Source organism: Schistocerca gregaria, chromosome 5 (genome assembly GCF_023897955.1).
Source record: "Schistocerca gregaria isolate iqSchGreg1 chromosome 5, iqSchGreg1.2, whole genome shotgun sequence".
Lineage (NCBI taxonomy): Eukaryota > Metazoa > Arthropoda > Insecta > Orthoptera > Acrididae > Schistocerca > Schistocerca gregaria.
In genome coordinates this window covers 459,485,290-459,504,780 of record NC_064924.1, presented here as the reverse complement: position 1 = coordinate 459,504,780, position 19,491 = coordinate 459,485,290, and the positions used below count along the sequence as shown (strand labels likewise).

The following is a 19,491-nucleotide window of genomic DNA, read 5'->3' as shown; positions in this document are numbered from 1 at the left end:
CCACGAAAATGGAGGGTGATGGAATCATTTTGTCACTAGGCTGTCAAATGGATAATGAACATAGCATTAGCAGAATATGCCTACAGAAAGCTCATTCACACTGATCTTGAGGAATGAGCTGACAAGCACTCTCTTTTCAGCCAAGAAGGATGGGCATTTTAAATCTTGGTGCACAACACACACAATTAATTTTTCTTCTGGAGAGACTGTCATGTCATGCATCATCATTGTAAAAGCAATGTTTACCTGAACAATTCCATCAAGCAACAACCTTGGCTTGGTTTGTTTCTTGTGCTAGTCAGATGCCATTTTGTAACCAAGGAATTTGAAAAAGTGGCTTGGGAGCTTCCAGAATGGAATCTCTTTACACATTTGGCATGGTCTATATTGGCCCCGTTATCCACGTCTGCAAGGAATCTCGTATATATTATAAATACAAAAGTATGTGTGTGAGTATGTTTGTTACTCCTTCATGCTGAAATTGCTACTTGGATTTGGAATTTTTTTTGAACAGAACTAGTTTTTTTTTAAATAATTGTGCTCTATAAAACATTTATTTATTTGAACAATATTGATGTGAAATGCGGAACAACAAGTACTCTTAGAAAAAGCTATTTACACACACACACACACACACACACACACACACACACACACACACACACACACACACACACACACGCCGTTTCCAACATGCCTACAAAAATAGTAACTATCTTGGTTGTGTGTGTGTGTGTGTGTGTGTGTGTGTGTGTGTGTGTGTGTGTGTGTGTGTGTGTGTGTGTGTGTGTGGGTGGGTGGGTGGGTGGTCGCGCGCGCACCCCCCCCCCCCCCCCCCCCCCCCCACACACACACACACACACACACACACACACACACACACACACACACACACACACACACACCAAGATAGTTACTATTTTTTCCGTGTTAGGCATGTTGGAAGCAGTCATAAAATGATTGACTCCCTTTCCTGACACATTTTTTAATCTGCTATTTTGCCGCATAAAGAATTTTTCCTTATTTAAATGAGTGACTTGTGAATGACATATTCTGTTAGCCTCTCCCATTGTCTTGTCTTGGTGTATGGTACCATCTTCCCTCCCAATGTCATGTCATGTGCCAGGCTGCAAATGGTTTGTACCTCAATACCTTCGAAAGATAATTTTTGTGATGGCACATATGTGTGGATGGTGAGTTTTGGATTAACTTATATATATACACCTGTTTATCTGTGGGCACCAAGGGGCACAGCTGGTATGTGATAAATTTATTTAGTGGAAGTACTTTCTTACTTTCTCTTTACTAGCCATCATATCAGACAACACACCCCCCCCCCCCCCACACACACACACACACACAAAAAAAAAAAAAAAAAACACTGAGATGCTTTATTCTGAACTATTGAGAGAGGAAACTGAGCTATGTTTAATGTCTACTCTAAACAGAAGTGGATCTTTTATGAAAATCATTATATTGGGTGAGGGGGGCATAACTTACATTAATTTGTTGTACATGACCAGTTGCCCTTCAGGTAGTGGCAACATAACACTAGGTGAAAAGTAGACTGTAATGTAATTGACCCTTCGTAGAACCTCTCCTCCATTGGCACTCGCATGGCACCCTCGTCTGCCAACCCATTTACAGGGCCATCTAGAGGAGACCTTCCTAGCCTACCAAAATCCTAGTCTGGTTCTGGTTCATTGATGGTATCCTCATGATCAGGACTCAGGACCAAGAAACACTATCTTCATTCCTTCACAACCTCAACACATTCTCTCCCATCCACTTCACCTGGTCCTCCTCCCAGTGTGCACTATCCTGGACGTTAACCCTCTCCTCTGATGGCCCTGTCCACACCTATGTTGACATTAAACCCACCAACCACCAACAGTATATGCATTTCAACAACTGTCATCCTTTCCACACCAAAAATTCCCTCCCATTCATGACGAGAACTCCCTTGCCACAGTATGCTGTGGGTCTCACCAAAGCCTTCACAGACAGGCGCTATACCACAAATAGATCTCCCATGCCATTTCCCTTCACACCCCTCCCCCCCCCCCCCTCGCCCAGTTGTCCTACAACCCCCAAGTAACAGCAGCAATAAAGGAGTGCCCCTTTGTCAGACTGCCAACAACTGAACCATATTCTTCGCCAGGGCTACGATTACCTATCTTTGTGCATTGAAAAGAGGTCCATCCTTCTCAAGGTCCTTCCTGCGCCTCCTAAAGTGGGGTTCCATCGTCCACCCAAACTTCACAACATCCTAGTCCATCCCTCCGCCACTTTCCAATCCCACCTGTTGCTATGGGGATCATATCCCTGTCGGAAGAGCCAGGTGCAAGACCTGCCCAATCCCACTCGCCCCCAGCACTTCCGATTCCAGTCCTGTCACAGGCTAATTCTACCCCACAAGACGTCGGGCCACCTGTGAAAGCAGCCATATCAAATACTAGCACTACTGCAATCAATGCACAGCTTTTTATATCACTACGACTACCAACCAGATGTCTTCCAACCCTATGACATAACATTCTGGATTTAAATAGCTGCTTTGCTACCTGAGCCATCTGGATCCTCCTCTCCACCACCAGCTTTTGAACTGAGCAGATGGGAGTTAGCTTTAGAACACATTCTTTGCCCCCAAAATTATCCCATCCTCAACCTATGGTAACCTACTGTCCCCACACTCTACATCCAACAGTTTCTAGCCCCTCTGTGCTAATCACCTCCTGCCTATTCTCGTCTCCCACCCTCTTTGAGTGCCATCCTCTGCTAATGCACCCACCCATCTTTCCCCTTCTCCACTCCTCTCCTTTCTCACTCTCCACTTTCTGCTCCCAGCCTCCCAATGTTGTGCCTGTTGGCAGTCTAGTCCCTGCCTAATATGTCATATTTATGGTGAATAGCAATCTCTCTTTTCCTTATATTGTGGTATAATGTAATTGGACTGATAAAAATTCTACTTGCCAAATGGCATCAGGAGAACACACATATAAAATGGAAGGACTGGAAGTTTCCCAGAACCAAGGGGCATGGGAGACTACACTGGATGAGATTTGAGAATCTGCGAGCTTAAAGGTGGAAGATAGGGGAATATGCAATACAGAGATAACTGACAAAACACCATGCATGATTTTATAAGAACGGAAAGCTAAGAGGTGGAGAGAGTGTGTGTGTGTGTGTGTGTGTGTGTGTGTGTGTGTGTGTGTGTGTGTGTGTGTGTGTGTGTGTGTGTGTGTGGGGGGGGGGGGGGGGGGAGGGGATTGACAGGTCAGATCATAAAAGATATAGAAAAAGAAAAGAGGAAATACAAAGAATGTAATGTTAATAAAGGCCAGGTAGATGATGAGAACCAAGGACATGTAACACCAGTTCCCATCTGTAGAGTTCTAAGAAACTGGTGTCCTGTATGTAATAAAACAGCTCCTGGTGCATCCTTTACCACCGCCTGAAGAGACTACATTTATTTTACGTTTAATTGTTTACGATGCTACAATGCACCTATACCAGTAATTAGGCTTTTTAAGGCAACTAATGTAACATCTGAATTTGCTATTGTATTCTGCGCTCAATAACAAGTTTGTGAATATGCTACAAATATTACTAAGTCATTGATCTAAACTTGCTACAGCAATGAGTCTGTTAATTAATATTTCTGAAAAACTGTAATAACCTACCTAAACAAAGCATATTTCTGCAGCTTACAAATTTATTTTTGGAAAACCTGCTAGCTATTTTTGATAAACGTATCTGCTATTCATACAAATGGCAGGAATACTTTTTGCTCTTTCTTTGGACTATAATTAACTAGAATGTAATAGGTATTCTTATTTTCTGGAAACTTGTAAATTACTTCAGAATTCTTAACTTAATTATGCCTGTGTCCACACAAAACTGTAATGCATTATTTTTCTATTGTTTGCGAATTAATTTTGTTACACACCTTTAACTGACATTTCATAAAATTTGTAAATTCTGATTGTCAGTGGTTGTAAATCATATAAACACCAGCGGTTTGCTTACAGCAGGGAGGTAGTTTGTTACAAACCAGCAACTGCACAGCATATAGAACTTTCTTTACATATTTTTTGCCACCGAACATCCTGCATGTGAATAAAGCAATCTTGTGGAAAATCTGTGCCTGGAATTTATTTCATACACCACACATTTAGTTTTGCACGTATAGTAACACAGCAGAAGAGCTCAGGAGTATTTGCAGCTAAGTTACACATCAAGAATGCAGATCTAAAGTTATGTAAATTTCACGAACTTTTTGCAACAACATTTCATGTCTAAATTAATGAGCAGTTCTGCATTTGTTTAGTTCAATCAATTTGTTGAGATAGCTACATCTCAGCTGGTGAAGACCCATTTTTTACATTCTTGCGGATCACATTATTATTGTGGCCGCAAAAACTGGTATAACTTTTGGCATAAACATTCAACAGTTACAAGTCTGAAAATATTTTATTTATCAGCAATCCATATTATACACATCTCACACCATGCTGACAACAACAGTTTTGTTTTAGGGGGAAGAATCCAGATGAAATGTGTGGTAAAACAGGCACTGAGGTCACAATTTGTGTTGTAGAGCAAGCTCTGCACCACAATTTTAGTGTTGCCAGTATATACCCAAAGCCTATGCCCCTTCATCCTGATAACTTTGTGGTAGTCACACCAATGTAAAAAACTGAACAGTGTTTACATACCAGCTGGTATACGACAGGTGTCATTACACAATTGGCTCTCTGTTTGAGAGTATACATTTTTCCAATTACAGGGCTGGTATAGGTTGTGGTGGTGGGTGCATAGATAGGGCAAGTCTTCCAGCGGCAATAATCACAGGAGTATGAGCTGTAGGGTAGGAAACTGAGTACAGAAGGAGCATAGGAACTGAAAGGGTACTGTGGATATTGGGAGGGCAAAGAAAAGCTATTCTAAGTGTGATGGGCAAAATATCAGACAGGATGGATCTAATTTCAGGGCATGATTTTAGGAAATCATAGCCTTGTCGAAGTAGCTGATTAATATGTTCAAGACCAGGATAATACTGAGTGACAAGAGGTGTACTCCTAAGTTGTTTTTTGGAAGGACAGTACCAGGACTGGGAGTGATAGCCAGGGAAATTTGCTTTTGAATTAGGTTGCAACACCCTTATTAGTTTTTCAGACAGTTCCTGACTGCCTTGTATAAATGTAATAACGTGTGTGTATTCATGCATGTTTTTATATACAACATGGAAAATAGGTAAAATGTTTTACTTTCATAATACAATATATTCTAAATCACGGATGTTCAGCACTATTTAAAATGAAAACAAGTGCAGCCTATCATCAGTTGTAGGCATTAATACAAAACAAGACACACAGACTGAACATACATAATGTATCTACACTTCTGGTAGTATTCATATTAGTGTTGTATTTCACCTTGTCATAGGCAGTTTCCTCGTTTGGGTGCTTCCAACCTGTAAAAGAAAAATCCAAAGGTAGAATTTGATTTTAAAAAAATGTCAATGTAAGGAGGGTAAGAATTTTTAACTGAACTGGTTAACATGATAATAAGGTTAATTTTATTGTTAAAGTTGACAATAATTGCTACTGTGAAATATTCAAATTTTAAATCTCTTTCCAACAGGTGATATTTGAAGTTCTGAAGTTCAGGTTTATCAGCAGTTTGATGGAGTTTTTCATGTGAGACTCTCTGAACCAATATGTATGCACTGCCACCTACTTTTGTACTGAACAGTACGAAATATATTACTGTAGGAATTTGAAAAGCACTTTGATACTGTAATGAGTGCAGACAGCAAACTAGAAACATGGTATTTATGTAAGAGAAAGTATTAGTAATCATACAATACTTTTAATAACTATTTGAAGTTTTTGCTCTAAATTATATTACACACCCTTACAGGGGCAAAATACAGAGAGCGAAAGGCTATTTACAATTTCTACAGTAACCAGATGGCAGTTACAAGAGTCGAGGGGCATGAAACGGAACCAGTGGTCAGGAAGGGAGTGAGACAGGGTTGTAGCCTTTCCCCGATGTTATTCAATCTGTATATTGAGCAAGCAATAAAGGAAACAAAAGAAAAGTTCGGAGTAGGTATTTAAATCCATGGAGAACAAATAAAAACTTTGAGGTTCGCCGATGACATTGTAATACCATCAGAGACAGCAAAGGACTTGGAAGAGCAGTTGAACGGAATGGACAGTCTCTTTAAAGGAGGATATAAGATGAACATCAACAAAAGCAAAACGAGGATAATGGAATGTAGTCGAATTAAGTCGGCGATGCTGAGGGAATTAGATTAGGAAATGAGACACTTACAGTAGTAAAGGAGTTTTGCTATTTGGGGAGCAAAATAACTGATGATGGTCGAAGTAGAGAGGATATAAAATGTAGACTGACAATGGCAAGGAAAGTGTTTCTTAAGAAGAGAAATTTGTTAACATCGAGTATTGATTTAAGTGTCAGGAAGTCGTTTCTCAAAGTATTTGTATGGAAGTGAAACATGGACGATAAATAGTTTGGACAAGAAGAGAATAGAAGCTTTCGAAATGTGGTGCTACAGAAGAATGCTGAAAATAAGTTGGGTTGAGCACATAACTATTGAGGAGGTACTGAGTAGAATTGGGGAGAAGAGGAGCTTGTGGCACAACTTGACTAGAAGAAGGTATCGGTTGGTAGGACATGTTCTGAGACATCGAGGGATCACCAATTTAGTATTGGAGGGGAGGGTGGAAGGTAAAAATCGTAGAGGGAGACCAAGAGATGAATACACTAAACAGATTCAGAAGGATGTAGGTTGCAATAGGTACTGGGAGATTAAGAAGCTTGCACACAGGATAGAGTAGCATGGAGAGCTGCATCAAACCAGTCTCAGGACTGAAGACCACAACAACAACAACAACAACCCTCTTCTTCATCCTTTTTCCCTAGATGAAGAATGCAGAAAAAAATTACACTAATTTATTTGATATGAAATACCCAAGTGATGTACTAGATTATATATAACTTGATTAGGAGATCCTTGGCGTAAAGGCTCCCTTGGTGGAGTAAACCAAATACTTGTGGATAAACAAGGAAGGGCGAAGCAAGAGAAACAAAAGTGCACAACATCTACTTCTACATGTTCTGCTGTACTAAACTCTTCATCATCTGAGGAATCAGAGAAGACATTTTCAAGTTCTGATGAAGTTAACTTTGGTGATGGTGACTTTTTAGAACATACTTCTGATAGTTGTTCATTCGACAATGCTGCAAAGTGAAGAAACAAAGACTTCATTATTAAAAAATTATAGTGGCTGCCTTGGATAGATCTCAACTGAGTGTAAGATACCGTATATATTCTTCAGGTGGCGGCAGGGGCACATGGTTACAATACTGAAGACCTATGTATTAATCAATGTTCTCTTCATAAAATCAGAAGAAGAAAAGAGAATGGTCTTAAACAATACAACCAGTTTTCATGCCATGTACTTCTTACTGTTCACTGGGATGGTAAACTGTTGCCAGCATTAAATGTCATGGGCCTGAAAGGGCAAAGACTTCTAGTATTATTTGGGGACTGTGAGCAGCTCATTGGCATTCCAATACTACATAACCGTTCTTGTGAAGAGAAAGTGAAAAAATGCTGTTTGAAATTCATTAACATACTGGGGTATTAAAGACAATATACAAATTCTCTGCAGCAACACAACTGCCTCAAACAATGCATGTCTTAATGGGGCAAACACCTTACTTGAGCATGTAATGGATAGAGAGTAGTTTATTTCCCATCCATCATCACACCTATGAAAGTGTATCTGAACGTAAGGTACTTGGTGTAACAAGCAGTCCTAACCTACCATTTTTTAAACATTGAATAGAAAACTGGAAAAGCACATATGCCAGAACTTGTCACACAGCCAAAAATATTGTGGATTTGTTTTTTAATGAGTCAGAAATTAAGGAAATGTCTGATTTTTATGAAAATGAATTAGACAAACCAACACTGAGAGGTAATTACTGTGAACTCACAGAGCTCTGTGCAATACTTTTGGGAGGAGACTTCGGAAGAAAAAAACAACTGAAAATATACCCTCTTGGTGCAATGTGTAAGCAAGATAGATGGCAAGAGCAATTTGTTGCTTAAAATGTTTCTGCTAAGTTCACAACTTGAACTATCCATCGATAATAAAAATGTATTGAGAGGTGTTTCTCTTTTCATGATAAGTGTGTATGCCAAACTGTGGCTTCAGTACAATGGAGTTGTAAAACCTCCTCATGTAGATCTCTTCTTCTTAAAAGATCTGAGATCATATGAAAGGATAGATTCAACAATTTCAATAACAGATGTACAAACCAAAATCAAAATGGTAGCAAATTTGAACGGAGAGAATCTACAAATGGAAAATATATATATTTGGAAAGCTGGTTGAAGGCAGACGTCAATGACAACGCAATTCTAAGTTCAGACTGGACTGTTTATTATAAGGATAGGTTAGGCATCAATGATCACGGAATGTTTATTGCAATAAAAAATTTGATAAAATCTAACAAGGTTATCGTGGATTCTGAATGTGAATTAATCTGGGGGAATCAAAGGATGCTTTTATAGACCATCTGGATCAGGATCTGTAGTTGTAAGAGTGCTTCAGACAGAGCTTGCACAGTATCATTTACAATTTTTCTGATCATGCCATTGTAATAGGGGGTGACGTCAACTTGCCAGGTATAGATTGGGAGTGTTATGCCATCAAAACTGGTACCAGGGACAGGGACAGGGAATCATGTGGCATTGTTCTCAATGTCTTGTCCAAAAATTACCTTGAGCAGATAGTTAGAGAACCAACTCGTGAGGTAACGTCTTAGACCTCCCAGCAACAAACACACCTAAAGTTATCGAACTGGTTAATGTAGAGGAAGGTATCAGTGATCATAAGGCTGTGACAGCATCTATGGCAACGGATCCTACAAGGAATGTTAAGAAAGGTAATATTAAAAACAAAGATTCCAAGACTTACCAAGCGGGAAAGCGCCGGCAGACAGGCACATGAACAAAACACACAAACACACACACAGAATTACGAGCTTTCGCAACTGGCAGTTGCTTCGTCAGGAAAGAGGGAAGGAGAGGGAAAAATGAAAGGATGTGGGTTTTAAGGGAGAGGGTAAGGAGTCATTCCAATCCCGGGAGCGGAAAGACTTCCCTTAGGGGAAAAAAAGGACAGGTGCACACACACACACACACACACACACACACACACACACACACACACACACATATCCATCCGCACATACACAGACACAAGCAGACATGCTTGTGTCTGTGTCTGTGTATGTGCGGATGGATGTGTGTGTGTGTGTGTGTGTGGGGGGGGGGGGGGGGGGTGCGCGCGCGAGTGTACACCTGTCCTTTTTTTCCCCTAAGGGAAGTCTTTCCGCTTCCGGGATTGGAATGACTCCTTACCCTCTCCCTTAAAACCCACATCCTTTCATTTTTCCCTCTCCTTCCCTCTTTCCTGACGAAGCAACTGCCAGTTGCGAAAGCTCGTAATTTTGTGTGTGTGTTTGTGTGTTTTGTTCATGTGCCTGTCTGCCGGCGCTTTCCCGCTTGGTAAGTCTTGGAATCTTTGTTTTTAATATATTTTTCCCATGTGGAAGTTTCTTTCTATTTTATTTATATATTTTTCACACTAGATCGCGTGTTCCCATGTGGAAGTTTCTTTCTATGCTCAGCAAGGGTGACAGGACACAAATTTCAGAATATCTCAGCAGTCAGCACCAAATATTTGGTAATGAAGATGAAGACCTGGAGAACAAAAGGAAAAAATTCAATGGCATCCTTCAATATGCCCTAGAGAAGTGTGATCCGAGTAAGGCTGGAAAAGATCCACCATGGTTTAATAGCTGTGTTAGGAAAGTGCTACATAAACAAAAAGCACTTCATTTCAGATTAAAGAGAAGTAAAAACCTAGCTGACAAAAAAAGCTGAAGAAAGTGAAAATGAGTGTAAGGAGAGCAATGAGAGAAGGGTTCAATGACCTTGAAAGTAAGACGTTGTCAACTGACCTGAGTGAAAACCCTAAGAGATCTTGGTTGTATGTAAAATCAGTAAGTGGGTCAAAATCGTCTATTCATTCTCTCAGTGACTACACCGGCACCGAAACGGAAGATAACAGAGAGGAGGCTGAAATACTGAATCTACATCTACATCCATACTCCGCAAGCCACCTGACGGTGTGTGGCGGAGGGTACCCTGAGTACCTCAATCGGTTATCCCTTCTATTCCAGTCTCGTATTGTACATGGAAAGAAGGATTGTCGGTATGCTTCTGTGTGGGCTCTAATCTCTCTGATTTTATCCTCATGGTCTCTTCGCGAGATATACGTAGGAGGGAGCAATATACTGCCTGACTCTTCAGTGAAGGTATGTTCTCTAAACTTTAAGAAAAGCCCGTACCGAGCTACTGAGCGTCTCTCCTGCAGAGTCTTCCACTGGAGTTTATCTATCATCTCCATAACGCTTTCGCGATTACTAAATGATCCTGTAACGAAGCGCGCTGTTCTCCGTTGGATCTTCTCTATCTCTTCTATCAACCCTATCTGGTACGGATCCCACACTGCTGAGCAGTATTCAAGCAGTGGGCGAACAAGCGTACTGTAACCTACTTCCTTTGTTGTTGGATTACATTTCCTTAGGATTCTTCCAAAGAATCTCAGTCCGGCATCTGCTTTACCGACGATCAACTTCATATGATCATTCCATTTTAAATCACTCCTAATGCATACTCCCAGATAATTTATGGAATTAACTGCTTCCAGTTGCTGACCTGCTATTTTGTAGCTAAATGATAAGGGACCTATCTTTCTATGTATTCGCATCACATTACACTTGTCTACATTGAGATTCAATTGCCATTCCCTGCACCATGCGTCAATTCGCTGCAGATCCTCCTGCATTTCAGTACAATTTTCTATTGTTACGACCTCTCGATACACCACAGCATCATCTGCAAAAAGCCTCAGTGAACTTCCGATGTCATCCACCAGGTCATTTATGTATATTGTGAATAGCAACGGTCCTATGACACTCCCCTGCGGCACACCTGAAATCACTCTTACTTCGGAAGACTTCTCTCTATTGAGAATGACATGCTGCGTTCTGTTATCTAGGAACTCCTCAATCCAATCACACAATTGATCTGATAGTCCGTATGCTCTTACTTTGTTCATTAAACGACTGTGGGGAACTGTGTCAAACGCCTTGTGGAAGTCAAGAAACACGGCATCTACCTGTGAACCCGTGTCTAAGGCCCTCTGAGTCTCGTGGACGAATAGCGCGAGCTGGGTTTCACACGACCGTCTTTTTCGAAACCCATGCTGATTCCTACAGAGTAGATTTCTAGTCTCCAGAAAAGACATTATACTCGAACATAATACATGTTCCAAAATTCTACAACTGATCGACGTTAGAGATATAGGTCTATAGTTCTGCACATCTGTTTGACGTCCCTTCTTGAAAACGGGGATGACCTGTGCCCTTTTCCAATCCTTTGGAACGCTTCGCTCTTCTAGAGACCTACGGTACACCACTGCAAGAAGGGGGGCAAGTTCCTTCGCGTACTCTGTGTAAAATCGGACTGGTATCCCATCAGGACCAGCGGCCTTTCCTCTTTTGAGCGATTTTAATTGTTTCTCTATCCCTCTGTCGTCTATTTTGATATCTACCATTTTGTCAACTGTGCGACAATCTAGAGAAGGAAGCACAGTGCAGTCTTCCTCTGTGAAACAGCTTTGGAAGAAGACATTTAGTATTTCGGCCTTTAGTCTGTCATCGTCTGTTTCAGTACCATTTTGGTCACAGAGTGTCTGGACATTTTGTTTTGATCCACCTACCGCTTTGACATAGGACCAAAATTTCTTAGGATTTTCTGCCAAGTACTAGAACTTTACTTTCGAATTCATTGAAAGCCTCTCGCATTGCCCTCCTCACACTACATTTCGCTTCGCGAAATTTTTGTTTGTCTGCAAGGCTTTGGCTATGTTTATGTTTGCTGTGAAGTTCCCTTTGCTTCCGCAGCAGTTTTCTAACTCGGTTGTTGTACCACGGTGGCTCTTTCCCATCTCTTACGATCTTGCTTGGCACATACTCATCTAACGCATATTGTACGATGGTTTTGAACTTTGTCCACTGATCCTCAACACTATCTGTACTTGAGACAAAACTTTTGTGTTGAGCCGTCAGGTACTCTGTAATCTGCTTTTTGTCACTTTTGCTAAACAGAAAAATCTTCCTACCTTTTTTAATATTTCTATTTACGGCTGAAATCATCGATGCAGTAACCGCTTTATGATCGCTGATTCCCTGTTCTGCATTAATTGATTCAAATAGTTCGGGTCTGTTTGTCACCAGAAGGTGTAAATATTATCGCCACGAGTCGGTTCTCTGTTTAACTGCTCAAGGTAGTTTTCAGATAAAGCACTTAAAAAAATTTCACTGGATTCTTTGTCCCTGCCACCCGTTATGAACGTTTGAGTCTACCAGTCTACATCCGGCAAATTAAAATCTCCACCCAGAACTATAACATGGTGGGGAAATCTACTCGAAATATTTTCCAAATTGTTCTTCAGGTGCTGAGCCACAACAGCTGCTGAGGCCGGGGGCCTATAGAGACATCCAATTACCATGTCTGAGCCTGCTTTAACCGTGACCTTCACCCAAATCATTTCACAATTCGAATCTCCGTCAATTTCCTTCGATACTATTGCACTTCTTATCGCTATAAACACGCCTCCCCCTTCACTGTCCAGCCTGTCTCTGCGGTATACATTCCAATCAGAGTTTAGGATTTCATTACTGTTTACATGTGGTTTCAGCAAACTTTCTGTCCCTAGTTCTATATGGGCGTTGTGACCGTTTTTATTAGTGAGAGCAGTTCTGGGACCTTTCTATAGACGTTCCTGCAGTTTACTATTAGCACATTAATATTGTTATTCCCTGTTGCATTTTGCGTACTCCTGCCTTGCCGCGTCTCAGGAGGCGTCTTGTCGGGCCTAGGGAGGGAATTCTCTAACCTAAAAAAACCCCATGTGCACTCCACACGTACTCCGCTACCCTCGTAGCCGCTTCCGGCGTGTAGTGCATGCCTGACCTATTCAGGGGGACCCTACATTTCTCCACCCGATAGCGGAGGTCGAGAAATTTGCACCCCAGCTCTCCGCAGAATTGTCTGAGCCTCTGGTTTAAGCCTTCCACTCGGCTCCAAACCAGAGGACCGCGATCGGTTCTCGGAACGATACTACAAATAGTTAGCTCTGATTCCACCCCGCGAGCGAGGCTTTCTGCCTTCACCAACTCCGCCAACCGCCTGTACGAACTGAGGATGACCTCTGAATCCAGAAGGCGGGAGTCATTGGTGCCGACATGAGCAACAATTTGCAGTCGGGTGCACCCAGTGCTCTCTATCGCCGCCGGTAGGGCCTCCTCCACATCTCGGATGAGGCCCCCCGGTAAGTAGACTGAGTGAACACTGGCCTTCTTCCCCGACCTCTCCGCTATTTCCCTAAGGGTCTCCATCACCCGCCTAACGTTGGATCTCCCAATAACTAATAAACCCCTCCCCCCGTGTGCCTGATCGGACCTTGCTGAAGGAGCAGCCACATGTCCACTCACAGGCAGAGCGGGCGATGCCACACGGCCAGCCTCCACATTGACCCTCCGCCTCATGTGCCGCGAACGCCGCTGAACCCGCGAAGATGTCTCGACAGCAGGGACAGTGGGTGAAGCATGTAACACCTGGGGTGTACCTTGCGACGCACCAGACTTCCCACTGCCGGTACACTCCGAGGCAGCAGCCTGAAGACGGCAGACCGCGGCCATCAAAACGCTCAGCTGTTCGCGAACAGTGGCCAGCTCCTCCTGCGTCTGTACACAGCAGTCACACATCCTATCCATCCTAAGGAATCTATTTACTGAAGAGACTTAACTTTTAACTAGACTGCTAATTCACTAAAGGCGGCTGATTATTGACTAAACTTCGATTGCTAACCACTTCTTGTAGAAAACAATGAAAATAGCACTACCTGTCTCTGGACTATATTCAAGACAAACATTAGCACTACTAGCACTATGACTGACTAAAGGGACTCTCTCTGACTGTATTCAAAACAAACACGAAATCTATGGAACACTATTACTAGCACTCGACAATTAAAGCTTCCTAGAAGCAAAAACACACGGAAGAAGTGACAAGTAAGAAAAATACTGTTAATACTTAAATTAAGGTAACTCGCTGCACAGCAGACGTGAAGCAGACGACGGTTAGGGCGACACTGACACTACTGGGTCTATGGCTGACTAAAGGGACTCTCTCTGACTGTATTCAAAACAAACACGAAATCTATGGAACACTATTACTAGCACTCGATAATTAAAGCTTCCTAAAAGCAAAAACACTCCGAAGAAGAAGTGACAAGTAAGAAAAATATAGTTAATACTTAAATTAAGGTAGCTCGCTGCACAGCAGACGTGAAGCAGATGGCGGTTAGGGCGACACTGACACTACTGGCACTATGGCTGACTAAAGGGACTCTCTCTGACTGTATTCAAAACAAACACGAAATCTATGGAACACTATTACTAGCACTCGACAATTAAAGCTTCCTAAAAGCAAAAACACTCCGAAGAAGAAGTGACAAGTAAGAAAAATATAGTTAATACTTAAATTAAGGTAGCTCGCTGCACAGCAGACGTGAAACAGACGGCGGTTAGGGCGACACTGAATTTGGTCTTCCGAAGTTGTTTAACTGCGGAAGATCATAAGACTATCCCTCCTTTAAACCATCGTGCAAACGTCGAAATGGGAGATATTAAGATAACTCGTGGAATTGAATAGCAGCTACGATTGCTTGGTAGTGGAAAGGTTTCAGGACCAGATGAGATACCTGTAAGCTTCTATAAAGATTATGTGAAAGAACTTGCCCCCTTTCTAGCAGTAATTTATTGTAGATCGAATTGAGCAACGAAAGGTTCCTAACGACTGGAAAAAAGTGCAGGTAATTCCCATTTTTTAAAAAAGGCTGTAAGACAGATCCACACAATTATAGACTTATATCATTGACGCCAATCTGTTATAGAATTATGGAACATGTTTTATGCTCAAGAATTATGACTTTTTTTGGAAAATGAAAAGCTCCTCTATGGATTACGCAAACAGAGAGCCTGCGAAAGTCAGCTTGTTCTGTTCGTCCATGAGATCCACAGCATGGTGGACAATGGCACTCAGGCTGATGCCGTGTCCTTGACTTAAGTAAGGCATTTGACACTGTCTCACATTGCCATTTAATGAAACAAATATGAGCTTATGGAGTATTGGAGTAGACCTGCAAATGGATTCAAGTGCGGGTGGATATGTGTGTGTGTGTGTGTGTGTGTGTGTGTGTGTGTGTGTGTGTGTGTGTGTGTGTGTGTGTGCGCGCGAGTGTACACCTGTCCTTTTTTTTCCCCCTAAGGGACGTCTTTCCGCTCCCGGGATTGGAATGACTCCTTACCCTCTCCCTCAAAACCCACATCCTTTCGTCTTTCCCTCTCCTTCCTGAAGAAGCAACCATCGGTTGCGAAAGCTAGTAATTCTGTGTGTGTGTTTTGTTCATTGTGCCTGTCTGTCGGTGCTTTCCCGCTTGGTAAGTCTTGGAATCTTTGTTTTTAATATATTTTTCCCATGTGGAAGTTTCTTTAAAACAAAGATTTCAAGACTTACCAAGCGGGAAAGCGCCGGTAGATAGGCACAATGAATAAAACACACAAACACACACACACAGAATTTCGAGCTTTCGCAACCGGCGGCTGCTTCGTCAGGAAAGAGGGAAAGAAAAGGAAAGATGAAAGGATGTGGGTTTTAAGGGAGAGGGTAAGGAGTCATTCCAATCCTGGGAGCAGAAAGACTTACCTTAGGGGGAAAAAAAGGATAGGTATATACTCGCGCACACGCACACGCGCACACACACATATTCACATCCATACATACACAGACACAAGCAGACATATTTAAAGGCAAAGAGTGTGTGTGTGTGTGTGTGTGTGTGTGTGTGTGTGTGTGTGTGTCTGTGTATGTGCAGATGGATATGTGTGTGTGTGCGAGTGTATACCTGTCCTTTTTTCCCCCTAAGGTAAGTCTTTCCGCTCCCAGGATTGGAATGACTCCTTACCTTCTGCCTTAAAAAACCCACATCCTTTCGTCTTTCCCTCTCCTTCCCTCTTTCCTGATGAAGCAACTGTTGGTTGCGAAAGCTTGAATTTTGTGTGTCTATCAACCTGCCAGTGCTTTCGTTTGGTAAGTCACATCATCTTTGTTTTTAGATATTTTTTCCCACATAGAAAATATATATATGGTACAAGAGGAGTTGTTAAGGAGAAAGCTCCTTCTGCTATCTGCCACACATTTCATTTCCATGCGAAGATTGTCACAGAATTTTTTTTCTTTTTTTTTCCCCCTTTTTTGCTTTTCCAACATATTGAGGTGACCCTCCCTATACTGCAGCCTCTTTCATTCAGTACTGAATAATTATGGCATTTTGCATGGCAATGCCCCAAAATATGCTCCCAATGAAATTAACACCATGAAGTACAGTGCTATTAGAATTTGTCAGGTCATTACAAATTTAACCTCAGCAAATGTGCTACTGTTGGAAACCAAATAAATGATACTGAAAATCTGTAGATATCCATTAGCTTAGAAATTTATACTTAGCAGAGCAGCAGTATCACCACATCCATTCCTTCAGAAAGACTGATTGGTACGTGAAATTATCAGTGCCAAGGAAATACAGTAGGGCAAAGAAATTCCTCCAGTTACAGCTACAATTCATCATGCTGTTCATACTTAATGATGTATCAAGCCTGATGTTCAGATTTGATTATGACGGAAGACACTTCTCCATCCCTTCCACCACAGAAGGGGGATGGGGGAGGGGAGAAGAGAGTTTTACTTCTTTGGGTCTGAGGGAATTCTCAAATCAATGTTCTACCACATATACACTTTGTAACTACTGTAATGAAGGGGAGTCATTTGATGAAGACTACTGATTCTGTGATGATGAAAGCACCAAACTTGACGAAGATTGTACATCACATTCTTTTAGGAATGAATGGTTCAGATACAGAACTTACAAACCATCAGTAATAAGAATGTGAAATGGGCACAGGTTTTCATTTCCACAGAATCAAAGTTTCCATCGCTCCACACTGCAAAGATTTTCTTTCACTACAGGCAAATCTAAATCAGCTGGTGCTCAAATATTTCTGCTAAGCCAGTCAGCAGTGTTTCAATGCTAGTCAACAGCCCAAACTCTCTAACGCAATCATCTGGTAGTTACTGTAAATGCAAGTATCGCACGAGGCTTGCCTAACAGCCAAAAATCTGTGTCCACATCTCAAGAGTCAGACATTTTTTATAATTGGTTAGTTGCACACAGTGTTATTCCCCAGCTTTATTCATTTTTTTGTCAATGAAGAAGCCCATAAAACTTACTATGAGTGAAATCTGATTATCAATTTTAAACATCTTCAACATAACACTATTAGAAGCACATAATAAGGAAAAGAAAGTTTATATGTTTGTGTTATTTTCAGTGGAGTGAAATGCACAAACTTCACTGTAAGCTTGTTGTTGTTGTTGTTGTTGTAGTTGTTCTGGTCTTCAGTCCAAAGACTGGTTTGATCCGGCTCGCCACACTAGTCTATCCTGTGCAAGCCTCTACATCTTAGAGTAACTATTCCAATCCACATCCATTTGAACCTGCTTACTATATTCATTCCTTGGTCTTCTTCTACAGTTTTTATCCCGTGCAATGGAACTGATCATTGCTAATATCAAGATTGATACACATGCAGCTATCAGCCAAACCATTCCTTAGCAAAGAAAACATACCCACAGTCATACAAGCAAGCACATCTCACGTACACTTGACCGCCACCACCGGCAGCTCCAATAGGAATGTGACTGTCACTTGAATAGCAATCTGGAGTGGGGTGAAGGGCTGGGATAGCAGGGTATTGGGGGGAAGGGGGAAAGTACAATCTTGGAGGGCGTGCAGGGGCTAGGGATGCCAGGCAAAGCATCATGTGGGTGTGGACGCAAAAGAAGGGAGTGAGAAAGGAGAGTGGAAAAGGAGGAAAAAGAGGAGAGTCGAAAAGAAGAGGAGAGGAATAGGAGGAGAGCAGAAAAGCGGAGGAGAGGAAAAGCAGGAGAGGGGAAAAGAAGAGGAGAGGAGAGGAGAGGAAAAGGAGGAGAGCAGAAAAGAAGAGGTATGGAAAAGGAGAGAAGTGGAAAGGACAGACAGGTACATTGGAAGAGGGCAGCACAAAAAGAGGATGAGGGAATGTGAGAGGGAGGAGGTGATAGGAGGAGGGGGCGGAAACTGTTGGGTGCAGGGTAAGGGGGCAGTAGGTTACTGTAGGTTGCGGATGCTGGGTTAATTTTGGGAGTGGAGAATGTATTATAAGAATAAATACTATCTGTACAGCTCAGAAAAGCTGGTGATGGAGGAGAGCATCCAGATGGCCTGGGATGTGAAGCAGCCATTGATATCAAGCATGTTATGTTACACATCATATTGTGCCCACAGGGTGGTCTGCTTTGCTCTTGGCCACAGTTTGGTGGTGGCCATTCATCATGGCGGACAGCTGGCTCGTAGTCATACCAATATAAAAAACTGTGAAATTGTTACAGCACAGCTGGTACACAGCATGGCTGCTTTTGCAGGTGGCTCAATCTTTTATGGGTTAAGATAAGCCTATGGGAAGTGCTGGGCAGGTGAATTGGACAGGTCTTGCACCTAGGTCTTCCCCAGTGATATAGCCAATGTGACAAGGGTTAGGTTTGGGAATGGCATAAGGATCAACTAGGATGTTATGGAGGTTGGGTGGGTGACAGAACACCATTTAGGAGGGGTGGGAAGGATCTTGGGTAGGATGTCTCACATATGAAAGCATGATGAGAGATAATCAAGGTGCTGATGGAGTATATGGTTCAGTTGTTCTAGTCCTGGGTGGTACTGGATGACAAATGGGGCACTCTTTTGTAGCTGGCTCTTGAGGGTGGTGGGAGGGTTGAGGTTGTGTGGGGAAATGGTATGGGAAATCTGTTTGTAAACTAGGTCTGCACCATCCTGTGGCACAACATACTGCGGAATACAGAATGCTTGATTTCAATGGTGGCTTCACAACCTTGGCCATCTGGATCCTCCCCTCTGCCACCAGCTTTTCTGAACTGTGCAGATGGGAGTTATCTTTCAAATACATTATCTGCTCCCAAAATTACCCTGGCCTCAACTTACAGTAACGTGCTGCCCCCACAACTCCCACCCAACAGTTTCCAGCCCCTCTTCCCATCACCTGCCCACCTGCCTGCGCCCCCCCCCCCCCATACATTCCCTCATTCTTTCCGTGTGCCATCCTCTGCCAGTGTACTTGTCCATCATTTCCCCTTCCCTG

At 42.3% G+C, this 19,491-nt stretch overlaps 1 protein-coding gene across 7 annotated transcripts in view; it reads right to left on the bottom strand.

Annotated features, from left to right (window-relative positions):
* Positions 1 to 5,248: 5,248 nt before the first annotated feature.
* The window catches only part of LOC126273101 (structural maintenance of chromosomes protein 6), a 262,264-nt gene continuing 248,021 nt past the window's right edge, over positions 5,249 to 19,491 (bottom strand). For all 7 annotated transcript variants that reach the window (XM_049976533.1, XM_049976532.1, XM_049976526.1 and 4 more), the window contains one exon: positions 5,249 to 5,476. In XM_049976533.1, the coding sequence (XP_049832490.1) occupies positions 5,443 to 5,476 (34 nt within the window). In that variant the 3' untranslated portion in view covers positions 5,249 to 5,442. The remainder of the gene's footprint in view (positions 5,477 to 19,491) is intronic.